We start from the raw sequence: 21,987 nt of genomic DNA, 5'->3' as shown, positions 1-21,987 counted from the left end.
GCTTTTACAAAGGGTCTTTCAACTGAGGATCTTGGACCTCTGCTTGAAACAGTGACTTTGGACTCAACACTGAAGCCTTTATCAAATGAAGTGAAAGGGAAGGGAGTGCTCCAATGACTTGTCAGCTGTAGGACTGGGCTCTTGCGCCTCGCCCCATGAAGTAAGGAGGCTTTACTTTCTATGGTTTACAGAATGAGCAAGTGAGCAGTGTGACTTGCCTAAAGTTACACCACAAGGCTGTGCAATAAAACACCTTAGCAGATGAACATAAGCTGCAATTTCATCTTTCTCTCATGATTCTAAGTTGGGAAGAGCAACAACTGTTTTGAAATTTAAACCAGAAAGATACTCATACCTTTCCATGTGATTTGTTGGGTATCCTGGCTAGTTATCTTGGTTGAAATGAGGAAGCACTTTTCAAATCCTGTTGGAAGTGTGAGGGGAGAAGCAGAAAGCTAACTCTGTGAATTTTCTGACCTGAAGATCAGTCGGACTAAACTGACGTTAAGCTAATAAACATTGATATGATACCACCTTCCTTCCTTCCCCTCCCTCCATCAGAATGCTTCTACTAGAAAAAGATAAAAAGTGTCTTGGATATATGTAAAAGAGATGTGCTCAGTTAAAGCCCCGCTTTCTCTGTCTTCTATGTATCTATTTCTAGTCATTCTACTTTTCTTCATCCTTCTGTCTGGTGTACATCTTTAAAATGCAATACGGAGAACTGCCACAAGCACACTTGGAGAACCCGAGAAAAGCAGAGTTTCGCACATTCAGATGAGAGCCAGTGACAGTACTCAATCTCACCATTTCATCACAGGCAGATGATATTACAGTGCAAGAACATTCAGGTTTGTAAATGGTGGGTTTTAAAAGGTAAAACAAATGTCAGTAATCTGCTGTGCTTTGCAGAATCAGTACCATAAATAGATGCACTCTTTTGATTACTTGGATGGCTCACTTTAGATTTATGAGAAAGTATATAAAATTAACAATGTGTGCTTACACAGAGGTGATAAAAGGTAGTTTCTGCTTGTGCTAATGTACACAGTTGGTTCTTTACAACTAGAAACAAGATACCCTGAAAGAGTTTCATACATCCATATTCTAGTATTTAATTAATGGGACTGCTTTTTCTTTCAGAGGAGGGGTATGGGGGGGTGGAGGGGGAGGCTGTAGGGGGAAGGAGAAAAAATAAACCAACATTTCTTACATTGTTACTGGACTTGGTATATTTAAGTATGATTATGTAAAATTTTCATCAGGGTGGCTGTTTGTCCTTTCTTACAGAGTATTCTGTGCTTGCTGAGTGGGAGGGTCACACTGTGTGAGACTAATAAGGACAGAGCTGCATCCCCCTCTACCACTCCTTGGAGACTCACTCCAGCAACTCCTCGGCACTACAGCAGCTCTGTACAGGCATTTCCAGTGCGTCTAGGGGACAGACTAACACAGACATTAAAGGTAAGCAACTCATTATTTATAGTTAGTTGTCTAAAGATCTCACATGCACACACACTCTAAACTATTCCTAGTTTGTTTTGTGGTGAGCTGATTCAGGGCTTTTATGTTTGTGTGGTTGTTTGGTGGGGTTTTTTTTCAAAATTGCCGTTTAAGTTTAGCACCAATTTTGCCAGTCGGTGTCCTATATAAACATAATGTATACAGTAAGCTTTTAATGTACCATAATCAACATATACTACAGGATTCTTCTCGTGATTCTGTTTTAGGGCAAATGCATTGTATATGTTTCTGGATAGCTATAGGTATGTGCTAAAATATGCTAATAAAAACAGCCCTAGTAAATTAAGCAGTAATTTACAAACCCAGTTAAACTGTTGCAAATTGCCACAGTGCTGAGCATGCTCGTTAATTGTATGCATATATTTACATTTAAAAATCTACCTATTGGTGTATATCATTATAATTAGCACGCATATCGAGTGGCCTACATCCAGTGAGTAGAAGCAAGCTTGCGCGCAGCGGCACGGCAGGGAAGCACCGTCAATGACTTCCAGAGCGGGGAGCCCGCCCGGTGCGGCAGCTCTGGGGCAGCCCGCGAGGCCGCAGTGACGGAAGCGGCCGCCACCAGCAGCCCCGCGCCGCTCCTGCTGCTCACCCGGCGACGGGGCCGCAGCGTCTCTGCCTGCGCCCTTCACCTGGCCGCCGCGCAGGTGGCGGCGCGGCCGGGCGGCAGGGGGCTCCCTCGTCCGTGCCCCTTCCAGCCCCGCTCCGCCCCGGGCCGCGGAGGAAGCGCCGTACTGTGCCTGACCCTCGCTCGTCTCGCTGGGGCCGGCCGTGTCCGACGCTCAGGCAGGGTCCGGGCAGGCGGGGCTGCCGAGCACGGAGAGAGGGGCGGTGGGTTAGAAGAGTGGGGGCCCGGGAGGGCGGGCTGTGGGAGCCGCCCGGGCCGGCTCCTCTCTGCTCCCCGCCTAGCCCCGCCCGCCTGCCAGGCTGCTTACCCGCCTGGTGTTCTAAACCCTCCCTTTAGCAAACCCAACTCAGTCCAAGATCAATTAGACTGCCGGTACTGCCGTGTTACGGACGGAGCTACAGACGGCTCTGGTCGCTCACCCCCCGCAAGCTGCGGTGCTCCGGTTGTGGCAGGGAGCAGAGCCTCCTGGAGCGGCGGTGGGAAAGGAGCCCAGCCTGGAGGTGGGGTAGCAGCGAGGGGGTGGTGGTACTAGTGAGCTAGCGCGCAAGAGCCCTTCGGAAAATGAGACCTCTGGAGCAGCAGCTCTAGTGAGTCACTAGTGCCTGCTTGTAAAGCAGGTGCAGGAAATTAAATGATAATGTTACTTGAATGTGCTACACTGCTGATGTTGGGGAGGCTGGAAAAGTTAATGATGATGTAGTTGTCAGTGTAAGTGACTGACAGTACAGCTCTGATGCTGAATAAGGTGCGTTGTGAAAATAACCATAAAAATCGCATCTCAGCTATGTGATTTGGTTTTCTTTCAGAAAATATTATTAGGAAAGTACTTTTTGTTTACTGTGTTTCATTAAATTCACATCTGTCTGTACGTTGCAGCCAGCTTAAAAAAGAATCTCTTAACTGCCTTAGAGGACAAAGATATGCTGTTGAAACCAAGATTTTATTTTGTGAGATTTAAACAAAGCTCAGCACAGGCTGCTCTAGGCACGTGCATATTTTGCCAAGCCAGAGAAATATTATTATCTTGATTTCTTTTGCACTTACAGGACAATTGCATGTTGTCCTTGTTTGGTTTGAAGACTACTTCAGCAGTCACTGGCACTGTTGTGACACCAGACAGTTTAGCTAATGTATTTAAAATTGAAAACCTGTGAAAAAAGTAAAAGAAAATTAGTTATTACTAATGAAACAAAAATTTAGTGCCTTTATAACTGATGTCTCTGAGTTGATATTTCTAAGGTATTACTTCTGAGTTTAGTAAAGAACCAAAGGAGTTTATTTGTCATTTGTTTCTGAATTTACATAAATTGTGAGGTTTTTAATTTTAGGGTTTGGTTTGTGGTTTTTTGTTGTTTTTTTTTTTTTTTTTTGATAGCTCCTTGCAACAGATAAATCAAACAGGGTGTGATTAGCAGCTTACTATTTACAGCTCAGAAATTCTTGTTTGTAGTTTTTTGATAGGGTGAGGGAAAAAGAAATGGTTCTGAATATTCTTATTTTCTGTTTCAGATTTGTTGCTGATTGTTCACATGCGTCCAGGGGGAGATGAAGTACATTGGATCATGCATAGTTTGGCTTTGTATGGCAGTCTTCCTCCTTCTTCCTGTTTCTACTTCTGTGGCTGTCAGTGACCACACAGGTACGTCTATTTTTCTTGCCCATCACAGACCTAAGGCTTAAATCTCAGTACTGAACAGATTTAACAAATAATGGCAGTACATGGAAAATAAGCAATATGAGCAGATAATGTTAATACAAGAATTGTTTTAATATCTCTTTTTAAAAAGTGTAAGTTTGAAGGAGTTCCAAAGCAGTCCTTCTGTTTCTTGTGCTTGGAAGTTTCAGGTTTGGAAGCAGTTGTAGTTCCTTGGAGTTTCATTTTGTATTTTTTCAGCTTGCTATACAAAACAAGATTCTAAATCGGAGCTTGTAAAACTTTTGTGAACAATATCATGCAGCTTTGTTAGAGCAGATCAGTGATCACACTGACCTAAACAACCAAATGCTCATGTTAACCTCATCTAAATTTAACCATATGTTTCACAGATGTAGTTAGACAAACTCTTGTGCCTAAGAAAGGGGAAAGAAATGTAGTGCTATTGCTTAACTTAAAAGCTGTTAACCTGTCTTCTTCAAATTTTTCATACTTCTCTGTTTTCTTACTGTTCACATGTTATCTAGTTCTCTCACTTAAACTCTGCATCGACTCTCCAGAGGACGGTAAAGTCTATCTTAAAGGCATGTCACCTGTGTACGAGGAGTAAGCAATTGTCAGTTTTCTGTAGTTGCTCAGCCTCAGAAAGTATCCATGTACTTCAGCTTTGTAGAATTTTCCTACAATTATTAGAAAGGAGAACATGCTTGTTGCTATTTATTTTTAGTAATGCTGTTTTTCCAGAAGCGTGATGAAGGATGATAGAAGCTATACATACACAACAACTTTGTATCTTTGTAACATATTTGAAACTTGGGTCCAATAAATTTAAAAAGTTAATAACTAGGGTAATAATCCTTTTACTACTCTTGGAAACAATAAATAGTAATATTTAATAAGCTAAAATGTGTGGGCTCTAAAACAAAAATAATGTCCTGTGAGAAGACTTTTTAACCTTTCATTTTTAGGGCAGCAGGGCTAAGTGCTGTACTGATCAATTATTCTTAACCCTGTGCAATCATTCTCTTCAGCTGTCTGAAAGCAGTCCAAGGGGTTGTCTTCTGTGTCATTGCTAGCTGGTGGCTTGTAGAAAGGGAGTTTTGAAAGTGCCGAAAGGGTGCGAGTGCCGAAGGTTCCCTAGTAATATAAATGAATAAATGGAAATTTGAAACATTTTTGAAATAAAATGCCAGGAAGCATTGACTTTTTTTAATTATATTTGTTTTTCTTAATGAAAAGCTGTCTTAGTAAAAGGTGGACCTGTCACAGGAGGTTTGAGAGCTCCACTGAACTGCTAAGAAATGATGTATCCGAACTGTGCATTACGTTCTGTTAGAAGCTTGTGGTTAGGCAGCCACAAGTGGGGAAGTTGCAGTTTTCCTTAATCTGATTGCCACGGATGGATCAAATACGGGTCAAATTGAGCTGCTGGGCATAACAGGGGAGACTGAACCTCTCCTGAGTATAACTGATGGTATGCAGTTGAGAGAGGCTTCTGTAGTTAGTGGTGATATAAGCCGATGGTGAGGAGCAGCAAGTAGATAGCTGCCAGCTTGAGCAGTTCTGCTGACAGCATAGGATAGGCTCAGTGAAGCCTTAAATTGATAACAGGAAAGAGACTCTTCTAAGGACTGAAGGGATGGTTACTGTCAGAATTAAAAATATGAGTTACAGACCATAAAGCAGGAGCTGAGAAAGAATGGACCCTGCGGTGGTGCAGCAGTAAGCAGTACAGCTGTGTCTGCAAGTGTTCTGTTAATTTGTACCATTCAGCTGAACAGAGTACTCTCTGTTGCAGAGGTTTCTTATCTTAGTTTGATAATTTGTATGCAGATTATGCAGATGGATCTGTTAAAAACTGGAAATGTGCTCACTTTGAGAAGAGAGGAGTATCTAATAAGGTGGTTTTTTTGTTTGTTTTTTTTTTTGTTTTTTTTTTAGTTCTTTTTGTCATTAATTGTCTCTGTCTTGAGCTTTTGTTCTCTCCCATGTATCAGTTCACCAGTTCTGTTTGGATCAGCATCTATCCTGCAGAATCTGCATAGCCAATCCTGTTGGTTTTCTCTTTTCGGCAGCATGTTAGCATTTGTTTTTCCAGCAAAGCCCATTCAGATCAGATCTTGGATTATTGCATTTGCATCCTGAAATTTCTCACCTGATCTACTTAAGTCGAAATTAATGGCCTTCAAATGCAGCGAAAAGTGTAAAGTTAATTTAAAGGGGGATAACAGGCAGAAGTGTCTTAGGCGAAGGAAACCTCTTAGGCAAGAGAAAGGATTGATTTATATGCATATGTAGGTAAGAGCTTTCTGAGCTGGCATTCTGAATATACTTTGGGACTTACTCATTGGGTCAGTATTGTAATAAATAAATACCAGTACTGGAAACCAAAAAGAACAGAGAGTGACTGAGTATGCTGGATCTTCTCAGAGTGGTCTACCTTAGGCTTTAAATGTATGTCAGTGACCATTAGATTAACAACAAGGATTTCTTTCGGTTCTCACCTGCCCAGAAATTTTGATATGCTGATTGTTCACTTGCTTTGAAGCACTTGATTCTAATGACAGAATATAGCAAATCTGAGGGAGAGGGTTCAGGAGTTCTCCAGAATTGTGGTTTTTGATTTGACTTCAAGAGTATTTTCTTCATGACGTCAACTTACACCATTTAATTTTGGGGAATGTTTGGATTTGGAGTGTGGATATGACCTCTTTCTGTAGTGACACATGAAGTTCTAATTTGATCATTCCTGAATGTTTCATATTAAGAAAATTAATACTTTGTCTCACTCCCAGATCATTGCTGATTTTTCAGCTTTGTTTTACAGTTACTGTTTTTCAAAACCACTTGCTAACCCATGAAAAACGTAGCATAAACAAAGTCCTGGGACTGACAGGCATGGTGAATTTCCATTGCCTTTTGACATGGAATGTGTTGTGAAAAGTACTGGCTCTAGATCATAATTTAGATAGGCACTTTAACCCAAATACAGTGAGTTGTTTCAAGTATGCAAATCAGTTAAGCTTTTTGGTTTTCATTTTTTAGTGTGGCTAGATACTTCTCAAAATCCAGTTAATGGCTCTACAGTAACTCTCATATACAATATAGTCATATTGTTAATCTGAATTTTTAAGGTTGGATCCCACAAACTATTGCTAGCATTGCAGTAGTTAAGTGACCGGCCTCCCTTGAATTCCTTGTAGTTAAATGATAAGTCCTTTGTGGCAGTGAGTAAGGATTTTTAGATATTTATAAGAATGTGGTTCATGAAAGCTTGCATGCTGAGGAAAGCCACATCAGCTAGTGACTGAGTAGCATGGAAATGTTCCCCTTTGTGGTCTGGGATCTTTCTCAGCTACACACATCCTCCCAGTGTGAAGCCTGTAAACCAGATTGGCCTTTTTTTTTTTTTTTAATGGAAAGGCAGAGAAAGAACTGTACATCAGTACAGTTATACACTATATTAGATCAGTAATATCAGTTACAGCCATGATATTCACTCATGATATAATGGAATAGTTTGGGTTGGAAGGGACCTCCAAAGATAATCTAGTCCAACCCCACTGCAATAAGTAGGGACATCTTCCACTAGATCAGGTTGCTCGAAGCCTTGTCTAACCTGACCTCCATTGTTTTTAGGGATAGGTCATCTACCAGCATTGTGGGCAACCTGTTCCAGTGTCTCACTACCCTCACGGTAAAATATCCTTATATCTAGCCTAAATTTGCCCTCTTTTATTTTAAACAATTACCCCTTGTCCTATGCAAGCCCTGCCAAAAATTTTTTCCACATCTTTCTTATAAGCCCCCTTTTAAGTATTGAAAAGCTGCAATAAGGTTTCCCTGGAGCCTTTTCCAGACAACACTCTTAACCTTTCCTCATACGACAGGTGCTCCATCCCTCTGATCATTTTTGTGGCCCTCCTCTGGACCTGCTCCAACAGGTATGTGTCTTTCTTGTGCTTAGGCTCCAGGTGAGGGCTCACAAGAGCACAGTAGAGAGGCAGCATCACCTCCATCAACCTGCTGTCCACACTTCTTTTGATGCAGCCCAGCATAGAAAGCCCATAGGCTTTCTATTCTGTGAGAGCACATTGCAGGATCATATTCAATTTTTCATCCACTAGTACATCCAAGCCCTCAGCAGGGTTGCTCTCAATCCCTTCAATCCCCAGTCTGTATTGATACTGGGGGTTGCCCTGTTCCAGATGCAGCACCTTGCACTTGGCCTTGTTGAACCTCATGAGGTTCACATAGGCCCACTTCTTGAGCTTCGCCCAGGTCCATCTGCATGACATCCTCTCCCTCAGTCACACCAGCCACACCACACAGCTTGGTGTTGTCTGCAAACTTGCTGGGGGGTGCACTTGATCTCATTGCCTTTGCCACTGATGTTAAACAGTGTTGTTCCCAGTACAGACCCCTAAGGGGCGCCACTCATCACTGCTCTCCATCTGGACATTTCAGCTGTTGACTACTACCCTCTGGATGTGACCATCCAAACAATTCCTCATCCACCAAACAGTCCATCCATCAAACCTGTACCTCTCAAAGTTAGAGAGAAAGATGTTGTAAGAGCTGTGTCAAAGGCCTTACAGAAGACCAGACAGATGACATCTGTAGCTCTTCCCTTTTACATTGATGTAGTTACTCCATCATAGAAACCCACTAGGTTAGTCAGGCAAGACTTGCCCTTGGTGAAGCTGTGCTGGCTGTCTTGAGTAACATGAAGTCCTGTCTTTAACTACCTATTCTTCCTCATGGGAGAATCCAGTTATCCAGGATTTAGCATGAGCATCCCAGTATCTCAACTCTATTGGTGTGGATTTCTTAATCCTGCCTACCAAAGCTGTTATGTTATTTGCATAGCCATCTAAATAATCACAAGGCTTGGAGTTGACTTCTTTCTTATAGCAACAAGGTTGTAGATTCAGTCTCCTTCATTCCCTTCCCACTCTTGTCTAGTTAACATGTATATTATAATGTAATATGATGTAGCTTATGGAGTAGAAAAGGAAAACAAAAATATCACATCTTATTTTCTGGTACCTCTATACATGAGGTTACAGGCATGTAGGGAATCTGAATTCTTGACCTTATTTGAAAGCAGGCCAGCTGGGTCTGCTTATCTTTGAGGTGGACTCTTTGGATGCTGTTGCTGACGCTTGCAGATATTGTCACACACTCTGAAGTGATTCCTTATGTGTATATATTTAGGAAGCCCGATCCTAAAGAGTGTGAGACAAATCCTAGCTAACACCGATTTCTGCCTGAAGCATGAGTCTGACATATAATGTGGGCGTATGTTAAGCAGGGCTTTGTTGTTTGGCCAGTCATGCTTACTGATGGAAATTTTGGTACCTTTGCAATGTGCATGTCAGCGGTGTTAGATAGCAGCTGGAAATTTCACCTGAACATAAAGTTTAATTATAAAGTAGCAGATAGGTAGTTGTAAAGTGAATCTATCGATTACAGGTTACACTCTGGAGGATCCAAAAGTGCCTATTGGAAGCTACAGTTCTCAGTCAGGAAGTACAGACAAGAGATGTCTGTAAGAGTGAGACTGAAGCATTCACGAGAGGCTCCTCTGTCCTCATTTGCACGGGAAGGAAAACTGGGCATAGGGCCTAGATAGAAGCTGTAGCATGCTCCAGCAGGTGCCCTGATTACTGCAGGAATTGAGAATATGCCATTGCATGTTGCAGCAGAAACATCTACATGCAATGCCTTTATTTTTTTTCCTTAAAGCTATTAGAAAACAACAAAAAAATTACTAGCATCTCATTGGAGAGACAGATCCCCAGTGGTCTGTGACATCTGCTTGATCTGCAAATACATGTTTTTCAAAATTTTTAGGTTGATTTCATAATAGTAAGCTCCTATGTAGAGCTCATTGGTTTCTAAAAGCTGAGGTCTGTAGTTTTGTCCTACGGCTAAGTGATCTCATTAATTTAGAAGTATGTTAAGCTGAGCTTTGACATCACCATTTTAACATGAATTGTTGACTTCAGTCCACACAGACCCAGTTTTATCACATGCGGAGCAATATAGTCACAAGCATAATCTTGTTCTTTTCACTGCTTCATTAGTTTTACAGTATATATTCTAACAGAGCAGATAGGTGCATCGTTTCTGTGCCTGGATTAGCGGTAAGGGTTTGTCTTTGTTCTTTTTCTTCCTGAAAGTCTTCATGTAGATCTCCTAATTCAGCTACACACAGGATGAATGGATAAACTGTCTGTTTTGTCTCAGGCCAAAGAAAATTTCAACATCTGCCAGCACTACTAAAAATCTTGGTAGAGGCTAACTTATTTGTACAAACTGTAACTGTAGAAAGAATTTTCATCAATCTGCAGTAATGAAAGTTGTCAGTCTCGGTATGGAGAAGTTTTGGGTTTAATATTTTAGAGTTTTGCTTTAGCTCTCTGGTAAAAATAATAACACTGGTCTAAAGGAGTGCATCTGCAGCATGAGATAGAAGAAGATTAATAATAACCCTTTCAGTTCTTCTGGGGATATGGAATACAACCAAATAAATAACAAATAACCTATGCTGTGACTGTTAGACCACTGATAAAAATAGGTCCACAGTCCAGTCTGTGGCATGTGTGGAATCATTGCTATCATCTGGATAACACAGAAATTGAAGCTTGAGTCTTTATTTGGACTTGGAAGAAAGTGTCTGGGGGGAATAAGTTAAAACTCCCCATTATTTTCCCATTCAGCTCTCATGTAAGACAATGTTGAAAAAAACACATACAGTTGTGTCCCAGGTTCTCTAGAGCTTACTATAGCAGTTCAGGGTAAATTCAGTAATAAGTATTATATGTCTGCTTTTGCTGTAAGTAGTGTAAATTAGTTTACCTTAAAAGGGAATCAGCCCCATCATCTTATATATATTAATAAAAAACCCTTGGTTAGAAAACACTTAAATTTAAGAAAAGCTTTTGTCAGTGTATGTGTGACATGGTATTGTGGCATTCAGCCATAACAGGCTTCCTTTTCAAGAATATATTTCTTATAGGTATACACGTGTAAATCGTCTATAATTGCATTCATTGTTTTGAAATGGCTATAGATGAAAGTCTGTAGTTTAATAATCTGTATAACTGAAGAAGACTAAGGTTTGCAGATTAAAGGGTATCTGAGGTGAGCTTCTTTCTGTTCCATATGTGCACAGTGTATATGTGCATATAGCAAATGGTGTATTGAAATTGCTATGGTAGTATGTAATTCCAGTGAATGCTTTTCACACTACATAAAACTCCCTGCAAACCAAGAATGATGAAAGATTTCATTTCAGTTTCAGAGATTTCAACGTGAATATTCTTTACAGTTCTGCATCTTTTCTGCTGAAGGGAAATTTACAGAGTTTTTAATGCATGTTTCATCTCATTTGTCATAAAAATTTATGTAAATGCACATATATGCAGACATTTATTTGTGCATAAATGAAGAAAGGAATACATTTTCTTAGAGCCTTAGAAATAAATTATGAGTGATGTTACTTGTAATTGTAGATCACAATTCAGAGGTAAAGGGCATGGGAATTGATGAATTTTATGAAAAAATGCCTTTAACCTGGTCTGTCCTTTAAACAATTGACATACCTCTCATTAACCATATTGTCAGGAGGTATCTTTAAATTAAATGATTTAGTTTCACTTTTACTGGTTGTTTCCAATTATCAGTTTTTAATCCGGATCAGGTACACTAACATATTTAGAACATAAGACTTTTAAAGGATAATATGCTTTCTACATTGCTACAGAACAAATGACAAATTTCACATGCTTTAAGATTATAAATACAGTTATTTTGCATGCCAGCCTTCAGTCTGAATGCTCCTTGGAAATCTTTAGATATAGATGATTTTCAGGTTAGTGGTAGGACGTTCCTCCTTTTATTTTTAATTGAAATGACACTTTGGAAAGTCCCCCCCATTCAGCAGCTTCAGCTATACCTTGGCTATCTTTTTAGTTGCATCAGCTCAATATGGAGCTCTGTGCTTGGTTAAGTGCATGGGTCAAATCCTGCTTGTGACCTTTGACAGTTTTATTAGAGTTTAGCAGGGCTATTTGCAAAGTTTGTTTAAAAAAGAGCCCATTTTCTGATCCATGCACAAAAGTCATATTTCTCTGCACTTGCTTCTTAAAAGTATCTATTCCTGTGTATGCATAGAAATAAGAGAAAAAATGACTTTATGCAAGTAAGGTATTTAATATTAATAATGCAGTGTTTAATCAAAGTGTTCAGTTTGATTTAACCTTAGAATTTGCCATGTTCCACATGCTAGAATATGCTGGTTGTTTATCTAAATACAAACTTAATCCCCCCAAAAGCTGCTTAATTGTAAGCCATTAAAATAAAAACCTATTGCTTAAATTGTTTATTATATAATTATATTCTTTTAAATCCACATTTTGGAATTGTTTTTCACTGAAGTAACAATAGATTATTGTCATGGTAATCAAGCATTTATGCTTTATTGTTTCCTGTTCCTTAGTAAGGGAAAAAGGTTTTCTAAGAATATAGCCAGAAATAAAAACTAAAACAATACACAACAGCAACAACAACCAAACAAAACTGCTAAGCCCCTTAGGACAGAGGTTATTGCTTTATAGAGTACTGTACATGGAGAGAGGCTGGTAAGAATTTAGTGCTTTTTTTTCTGGTTATATTGTTCTGTGAGCTTTAATCATAAACAGCCGAATTAAAGCATGATAAAATTTGTATCTGCATATATTATTAGAAGTGTAGCATGTAGTCTGAAATATTTCTCTTATTTAGATTTTGTAATTCGTTTATTGCTGGTTAGCATATTGTAAAGAAAGAAAATGAACAAAAATATTCTTGTTAATATTACTATCACTGTCATGGTAGTTCGTTCTGATTATTTTTGTTTGAAAGAAATGTATAAAATATGCTAAACTGTATTCTCTTGAAGGTGCTACATGTCCTTTACTGAAAACTGTTCATCATCTCAAACAAATCAACAGAGGCGGTCTTGGTATTTCAGGTAACTGACTGTACTCATATCAGTATCTAAATTAATTTTCTAGTAGTGGATGTAATTATAGTTTGACTGAAACTGGCTTTTAAAACTGAAAGGACCATATGGAATGCCACCCCCATGCTCCAAAAGCTGTTGTTGTTAGGAAAGGGGTTAAAATCAGAACATGGTGTTCTTACAAAGTATTGGTTCAAGTGCTTCAGCCATACTCACTTCCATTGTTTTTATCAAATGTCCTTTGTTCTTATCAGTTCAGGCGATAAAAAGAAATAAAGAATGCATTTCTCAGGTTGCAAAGTCATCTAGTGAGAGAATTTTGCACTGATAGTTTCTTTGTCGATAAAATGAATATTGGAAGTTTCTCTGACTTAAAAGTACTAGTTTTCAAAGTAGCTTGTCAGTCCGTGCTTTGGAAAGCTAGCAAGCATACTAAAAGTCAGTATTTACCTTGTTTTTTTTAAATTCCATTAAATAAACTAAATCATATTTCACAGGGTTTGATCTGGCAGAAAGCTTTTCTTTGAGGCAAACGTCTTGTGGAGGTGAAAAAAACTGCTTTAAACTGGGAAGCGCGCCTCTCGTCAGAGACACAAAGTAAGTAGATATAGTTTCATCTGAAGCCTTTAAAAGACAGAGCTCAGACCAAATGCTGTTAGTGTATTGAAACACTGGGCAGTGTATCCGGAGGATACCACAGGAAAACAAATATGTCTGGTTTTAGGCATTTTTATCCGTAACAGGTTTTTTGGGAAGTATTTTGGTGGAGGTGTGTTTTTGTTTTTTTTCTTCTGCAATCTGGAAATATCTAGGTAGAAAGTAAATTGTGAATATTTCTCAAATTTGGATTCTGATACTGAAAGATCTACTGTTTATACATAAATATTAACGAAACAAAGGAAACAACTTTCATGGTGTGGCAAGACTTATTACACTAATCTTCCTGCAGTGGAATTGGTTGTACTCTCTCTGATTAGGGTTGATGAGATTAAAAAGAAAGGGAAAATCAACATTACCTTAAACACTATAATTTAATGTTTTGGGGTTTGGTTGTTGGGTTTTGGGTTTTTTCTGTTTTTTGGGGTTTTTTTGTTTTTGGTTTTTTTTTTTTCAGTGGAATTGGCATTTTTTCTTTGAGCTGCAATAGAATGTTGGGTGCTCAGTGTAAAGGTGGTAATACACACATCCCACTCTGGCACAGGGTGGGATGAAAGGCAGAAACTGCATAAAAATCTAAAGGTTGGTGAAAGAGAGAAAGGCACAATGGAATTGGATGGATTTAAGTTTGCATGTGGACGAGGAAATGGCAAGAAGGAGTTAGGAATGTAGTTTCATGTTCCAAATGCGCAGTGGAGACAGAGGATCATCTCAGACCTTCTTGGTTCAGATGTGCTCTGAGTCATGGGACTGCGGTTTCTGTACAGCATGTTCCTGTGATGACAAGGGAAGCAACTGTATTAGGTGTTCTCTGTTGCAAGAGGTCTGTCTAGCTTGCCTAGGGAAAAATACATCTGGCCCTCAGACTTCCCCTTTGTTTGGATCCTAGGCAGAGCCAAGAGGGGCTGTGGATAGGTTGAAGCCAGGGGAGAGGGAGAAGAGGAATTGGAGGCACCCAGACAGAAACCAAAGTGATCTTTAGGAGAGAAAAATTCTGAAATAAATAGAACCTAAATATTTGAGATTACTGGATAGTTTCTAAGTTCTTCTGAGGTTATTAGATAATGTAAATTTTAATGCTCATGTAATCATGCAAGGTTAAACAAATAATGGCTATCTTTTTTTAAATACCTTGGGTGTCATCTGTTGAAAGAAAAATGACTAAATAAAATTGCATGACACAGAGTGTGCTCTATTTTTAGTAGGGCCTTCCAAGTATTATAAGGATTCTCTTTGGAAAAGTAACAGGTAAAATTAAGTACCACTCATACATATCTTCACTAAAAATATTTTGAAAGTTTGTCAGTAAGAAAACGTTTTTGTTAAATCTATTATTAATTTTTCAGAGTTTTATAGTTGGGGTTTTGGTTTTTTTTTCAGTGGATGGGAATTTGAGGGAAATGTGAGACTAGAGGAGTAGAAAATCAAGACAATAACAAAACATGTGGGGCAATTTTTTTAGGAATAAAAGCTAAGTAGTTCTTTGTGTGCAGTGTAAGCTGACTTAACTTTATTCTGAAAGTGGCCAAAATGGAGTGTGAGTAGCTAGAAATCACAAAAGGGCAAATGATTTAGAATTCATGTTGTTTTCGGGGAAAATTCATCATTCAAAAAGATTGATTTCTAAAAATTCATGTTTTTTGGAAGGGTTCTGGCAGGGGATGTTGAGGTTGAAAATGTAAAGCTTTTTTCCTAGCTTTTATTAGTAGGTCTGAGTACTGCTGTCTGTAGTTTATTTTATTCTTATAAGAACAATTTATTAGAGGAGGCAGTGAAAGTGGGAATATGCAGCATGGCTGCTACTGGCTTAACAAAGCCTTATGTCCTAGTGTTTGCAAGGAAAACACTTGAGAAAGACACAATGCTTTTAACTTTCTTCATGAAGTGAGAGAGAAATCTAACATTTTTTCCTATGTTTTATCTCTTCAGCTTTTTGGAGCGAGAATGACTGTTAGAGACAAAAACGGTCAGGTTTTTTTGGTGGTGGTTTTTTTTTGGGTTTGTTTTTTTTTTCTCATTTTCAGTGTAAACTGGGCAAGGGATAAGGAACTTCAGTAAAGGATAAACCTGGAAGGCAAGTTGTTTGGCTTTAATGGTCTCTTGCTTCTCACCTTCCTCTCCCACCCTGTTTTCATCTGTGTATCCTCATTAAAGAAAAACTGAAGATAAATCTTTCCAGTTTCCCTAAAAATGTGCATATCTAATGGATGAAAACTTTAGTTGGATGAAGCAAGATAGTTATTAATAAAATGCGTAACAGTACTAATGTATGAATATAGTTAGGCTGAAAATTAATACTGTTACTGATGTTAAGGTGCAAAATAAGCTTTTCAGTCAGCTTACTGTGGAAATAAATGGTACTTCTTACATATATCTTTCTGAACAAAAAAAGGTTACAAGTATTTTCAGTAGCATTCAAGCACTGAAGAATTTCCATTAAATCCTAGTTCTTCATGGCAGTAGTCTTACTCATGCTTTTTTAATCTTTCTTCATGGAGAAATGCATGTCATGATTAAGAATAGAATTTTTTTTTGTTATTTTGCATCCAGTATGTTGAATATATTGAGCTTTATATATTGAGCTTTCTATCGTTGAGATAACACTTCAGACAAGATTTTTAAAAATTACTTAGTTCAAGCATTTTTTATACTCTTCTGAATTTCTGAGTTGTTTTTTAAACGTAAGGGCAGAGAGCAGTCAGTAGCACAAAGTCAGGTTTTGACATGGTAGGGCTACAGTGAAGGATACTCAGTAACTCTGATGTCTGTCTTCATAACCTAATAATTTACTTCATCTTAGTTATCCATGTACAATATCTTGTAACTTATTTTATTTAAATTTTCTTCTCTTATGTCAGACTGTGCGGTTCCAGATTCCCATGTTGTTAAATGCTTGGAGGTTTTTAGGAGCAGTCTGCCTCAGAAAATATTTTAGCAGACGTGGTGTGCAGTAAGCAGCAGAACAGTGTTTGTTATCCATCCTGCAGGAAACTGAGAGTATCTGATTAAGCTGACTAGCAAGTATCAAGTAACTTGGCACATCTCCTCTTGCATTTCATTCATTCAGTTGTAGTGTGGGTAATAGAAAGCTATGCTGTGCCATTTTTCTTGTGTGATGCCATTTTGGGTTTTTTCAATGGACCTGGAATAGTGTTGCACCTATTTATATGTTATAAATAATTTATAATGCAGTGTCAGCTTGGGAAATTTGTTATGTCTATATTGGATTTTGGTTATATGTCTTTATCTCTTTTTGTGAAGGAATTCCGTACATATTTTGTCTTGTGATAGGAGATGAATAGCTTTTCTTATGCTCCATGTAAAGGACTATTAAATATTTAGTTCTAATAATATTTTTCAGGATTTTCTAATTTTTCTAAAAATTAGAAATTTTTCTAATTTTTAGAAAAAAATCTAATTTTCTAATTTTTCTAAAAATTAGAAAATGTCTAAAAATTTTCATTTTTTCAGGAACAGAGAGTGATTTTTAAATTAAAATACTGTTACTTATTGCAGTTATTACATGGATATTAATAGAAGTTATTCCTGAGTAAAGTGGTGTAACAGCCTTTGAATACTAAAGAAATCTACGGTAAAATACTGTTATGCAGACAATCTAATTATGTAGTCATAATAATAGTAATCGTATAATGTTTTAATTTTATTTAAATGAAAACATTCTGGAGTCATATTTTGTTCTCTAGAGTTTAACACATACAGCCTATGCAGTATGCTTCAGTTTGGCACAGAGCTTGCTGAAAAAAGCAGCACAGGGCTAAGTGCTGATAGCAACTCCTTTACGTCTGCCAGCAGTATTCAGTACCCTGGACATGAAACCTTTTAAGCTAATGTTTGTTCTTTAGTTATGTTAAATATGATGAAATAATTTCACTGTCTTTCTCTGAAGACTCATCAGATGTCAGTTCCTCATTCTCTCTTTTCTGGGATGCTGGTGGGCCACTTCTTTTTTCCCTTCTCTGAAAGTGTCAATAAAGGAGATAGTACGTTGATTTCAGCTGAGTTTCAGAATGTTTTTGAAATGGATGTTTATGATTAGCAAATCTTGATGGCACAGTCATGGCTTTCTTATTTTGTAGTCTGTTTGGCTTGACAACCCATATTAATTTACTGAGGAGATTATCGTAGCTGTCTGTTAAATGATCTCAGAATTGGGATTGCTCCCACAACTTTTTTTAGGAATTATTCCCCTTTTGGTGTAAGATACTGCAAAAGAGCTTGGATTTTGACTGTATTTGGACTACTGAGCTCCATCAGCCATGTTGTCACTCTGGTGCCAGAAGAGCTGTGGATGTGGCTTGGATTGTATTTCAGAGAAATTGTTTCACCTCCTTGTGATGCCTAGTTACTGGATGCAGAAATCCTATTCCCACTTCTCTTAGTACATTGCAGGCTGGAAGATTCTTTCTGCTAAGAACAGAAATTGATGATGAAAGAATATTCATGTGGGGTTTTCTGTTTGCTTTTAATACTAATCTTTTTAATCCCAAAAAATGCTTAGGGAATTGTATTTCCTAGAGCATAGTTGGCCTCAAGGGTTTCTGTGCACACCGTTAGAACCCTTTTCATAGTTGTCACATTGCTTCCAAAGGTACCTATCTGTGGTAGCCTTTGCAGCCATTTACTTTCCTCTGGTTGCTCTGTGGTTGTATCTTGCATATGACTTCAGGTGTCACTGAATGTCCACATGGGCATAGGTTTTGATTATTTTTGCACATGGCATGCATTTGGGCAGCAGGTTTGGGTTCACTGTCTTCCTGAAAAATATTGGGTAGATATAAAAGATATATATATATATATATGTTAAGAAGTAACATACCTATTTCTTAAATACAGTATAGAATGGATAGACGTGAAAATACCCATTTCCAAAAGATTTAATCAGAAACTTTTAAAGCACCTTCTGAAAATGGCAATGAGGTGTCGCCCCTGTCCAGAGGCAATAGTTAGTTATGCTAACCAGCTTTTATCTGTGCTCACACAAAGTCCTGCTAGTCTTTGGTCTATTAAAATATGAGATCATTATGTAAGAAGCCACCTCTCGTGGTGTATTTGGGGTAATTTGAGCTGTTAGGGCCAACAATGCAAGACTGAAATGTCTGGTATTTTGGTTGCAGGGTATTTTCAAGAAAAGGGCCTTGTCTGTGGAATTTGCTTCCGAGTGTGGGAGCCTAAATTTAGTACAAATCCTGATGCTTTCTTCAGGTCTTCCAAAGTAGTGGATCAGAAACAGCAGTGACAGATTCTTTCTTTTAATGATTCTGGTTGAAAGACTGAAATAGTGCACTTTGTTTATTTCCAGGAACTTGAAAACCTACTGCATTTTGTAAATTAAAAAGAAGGATAATACAGGGATTACTGTTGAAGCAACAAATTGGAGCTGTACATAGCATATAAATACCAGTCATTTCATAACTAAAAAGAAAACTGTGCCCTCTTACCATAAAAAATGATAGTCCAACACTTCTTTAAAAGAATTAACACACATTAATGTCTTTTTCTGCGTGTATGGGCTTATTTCTACATGACAATTTATGAGAAATATGCCATGACCTTTTTATAAAATTTTAAATTCAGGCAGTAATGGATTTTAATTGCTGTATTAGGCTTGAATCACACTATAATTTAACATGCAATTTACATATGGGAAGAATTGGGGAAGAAAAAGTAATGAGAGAGAGGTGGCAGAGGTGAAGAGTATCTGTAGAAATATAAAATACTTACAATTGAAAGCAGGGTGTGAGGGAACAGAGAGCAGTAAAACTATTTTAGTTATGCCACTGACTGTGGCAAATCTGAATTCTTTGATCTGTAGAGTGTTCCCCTGACAGTAGAGCACTTAGTGTGGCAGCTTCATGCCAGTTGAATTTGTAAGACAGCGCTGGATAAAGCACATTGTTTCTTTTCCTTTTTTTCTGAGCAGTGTTGATCTTGCCATAAGGCACTTGCAGATAAAGGGAATGAGCTCTTGGGGGATATGTGCTTTAAAGGCACTGGTCCACAAGAAGAGTGTGAAGTAGACCAGCAGTGTTTGTGTGGGTTTCAGGATGAAACTTGAGGTAGGCAGTAAGCAAATCACAGAAGCACTGGAAGAACAAATAGTAAAGGCATTTTACCCTCCTTAAGTAAAAAGCTTTCCTTAATTTGAAAGCCATGTATTTCAGTTCAGGTTAGTGTTATTTTTTCCTGCTGCCTTTGTTTTAAAGGAGAAATTTGTCCAGCCAAGATGATTATTTAAAAAAAAAAAATAATCCAACCAAACCTAAAAAATTAGCAGTTCACCTTCACAGCACTCCTCTCCAGCTCTCAGCCTCATCTCACTTCCACCACATTAGGATCAGTCTGTCTGATCAGCAAGGCTGGAGGTTGGTCCCTGTGGCTGTGTGATCTCCAGCAATCACAGCAAGGAAGAAGCAAGAATGTGATGGTGGGAGGGGGAGTGGGAGGACATAGCCTGCTGTTAGCTTAAGCCAACCCTGCAATTGCACCTTCCATGTAATGTTTTAACCTGCCCTGTGGAAAACAGTTCTGTTGTTCTGATCAAAACAATGGCATCTGCAATATCTATACAATTTCAATTTTGCTGTATATTCCTATATGAAACAAATTATTTTTTTTAATATGATATTGATGCCAAAACTATTTTCCATTTTTCTTTGTGGATAAGATAGCAAAACTTCATAAACTTACTGTCGTAGATACCACCATTTCTATGCAAAGCTATTGTGCTATTAGATTCCTAGATTCAGCACAAGCAATTTAGCTGGACGCTTCCCCATGGTCCTTATTCAAAAAATTGAACACAGATACTGCCATGGGCTGTTCAGTTTACTGATATGTTAGTTGAAAAGAGCCTTCAGTGATGCCGAACTGTGGGGAACTTTCACAAGGGTTTACACATCATCTACTCCCTGGCAAATACGCTGACGTTTTAAGTCTTTGTAATCTTGTTTTAGCTTTTTCTTGGCCGTTCCTTTTTTTTTTTTTTTTTTTTTTTAAGGTAAATGTCACCAAAAAACAAGTGCAAGATAGTGCTTGAAGTCAATAGGGATGCAGATCTAAGTCTGTAACAAGACTTGTGTTTGTTTGGTGGTCTTAGAACAAAAATACAGTTGCAAAATTATTTCAGTGGAATTTTCTTAGAAATCCAGAATAGATGTGTATATACAGCAGTGCTATATGCAACCACACCGAATTCATTGAAATGTATATAATGCATGCAGCTGAGGATCGACTGTAGCCCCCATATGTTGTAGTATAAAATTAGAGATTGAAAGATCATTTATCAGTTTTGCTGATTGGGCTGAGAGGATTCAAGTGTCCTTGTAAAATGCATATAATTTCTCCAGCTGAAGCTGTGGTGCCATGATCTTCAGGAGTCATTTATCAGCAGACTGGAAAAAAACCCAACAACCTGTAATAAATCAGATTTATTTTTTTTTTCCTGACTTTTGTGATTTAACACTTTGTAAAATGCAGTTTGCACTAGCGGTGCTGTCAGGCGTTCCTCCTCTTAACTGAAGTTGTACCTACAAACAGATGTTTGTGCTGACACATCTGCATCTATGCAGAGGCTTTGTTGTTTAAAGATACTCCCTTCCCTCACCTTGCCTCTGAGTTTTTAGTTTTTCTATCTAAAAATAGTTCACGTGCTCTCTCACAGTGAAACTGCCTGGTGCTTTTTTCAATACATTGATTTTCATTTACTTTCAGTTGTTGGTAAAAAAATTTTTGGCCTCTAGCATTTCTCTGTGGTTAGGTCTTTACAGTTTTTATCATCGTGCCATGAAATGTTTTATATTTATGGAGATAAATTGCCAAATCTAAAAAAATACTTTTTTAATTTTGCATAGACAGTACAGTCCATGCTGTGGGTCTTTCACTTGAAGGTCTGGGTATCAACTTGATTTCTGTCATAAGTGTACAGGGTTTGCTGACTGCAGCATTGTCTCAAGTGAATATTTGTCATGTCACAAATTTTTTTCAAAACTTGGAATTATTTAATAAGCTTCAACATGAAGAAGAGCAATCTGTAATCTATAGAAACTGTGTCCTGATGTACATATATTGATGTTTTAATGGAACCATATGCAAGAGATCATTATTTTTTTATTTAGTCTATGTAATTAGTTGCAGAATCTCAGAATTCTGTTAAAAAGAAATAAATCCTAAAAATACCCTGGGATTGAGCATGACAATACAGGCATTGGTTAACTTGTTGATAGTTCCTAATATGGCATTAGTGTGTTAAGTGTCATATGAAAATGCATGTATTTCTGTTTTGGGGTATTTGACTGTTGTTTATTGATACACCCATATTGGCAATGATAATGTTGAAGGCCTTGATAAACTTTGATTTATGTCTTTTACTCAGTTTTCTCTTTTAACTCTGCTGTGAGTTTCGTAAGGGATGGTATGTTCGTAATGTACGCTGAGCAGTGTTGGTTACTCAAATACTGTCGAATGCATATCCCATAAAATAGCAATGTCTGT

The 21,987-nt window shown here is 38.1% G+C and overlaps 1 protein-coding gene across 11 annotated transcripts in view; it reads left to right on the top strand.

Moving 5' to 3' along the window:
- Positions 1–669: 669 nt before the first annotated feature.
- COL19A1 (collagen type XIX alpha 1 chain) overlaps positions 670–21,987 on the top strand; it is a 184,504-nt gene continuing 163,186 nt past the window's right edge. For 5 of the 11 annotated variants that reach the window (XM_061358576.1, XM_061358581.1, XM_061358578.1 and 2 more), the window contains exons 1-4: positions 671–851; positions 1,291–1,464; positions 3,665–3,794; positions 13,317–13,416. In XM_061358576.1, the coding sequence (XP_061214560.1) occupies positions 3,701–3,794; positions 13,317–13,416 (194 nt within the window). In that variant the 5' untranslated portion in view covers positions 671–851; positions 1,291–1,464; positions 3,665–3,700. Of the gene's footprint in view, positions 852–1,290; positions 1,465–2,395; positions 2,656–3,664; positions 3,795–13,316; positions 13,417–21,987 lie in introns of those variants that run through there. The other 6 variants (XM_061358582.1, XM_061358583.1, XM_061358579.1 and 3 more) reach the window with 3 other exon arrangements.

The sequence above is a fragment of the Neopsephotus bourkii genome, unplaced genomic scaffold (genome assembly GCF_033783945.1).
Source record: "Neopsephotus bourkii isolate Nb327-2 ecotype Australia unplaced genomic scaffold, CSIRO-AGI_Nbou_v1 NB_947, whole genome shotgun sequence".
NCBI classification, from domain to species: domain Eukaryota; kingdom Metazoa; phylum Chordata; class Aves; order Psittaciformes; family Psittacidae; genus Neopsephotus; species Neopsephotus bourkii.
The sequence above is the reverse complement of the archived record's forward strand: the minus strand, read 5'-3'. Positions and strand labels throughout refer to the sequence as shown.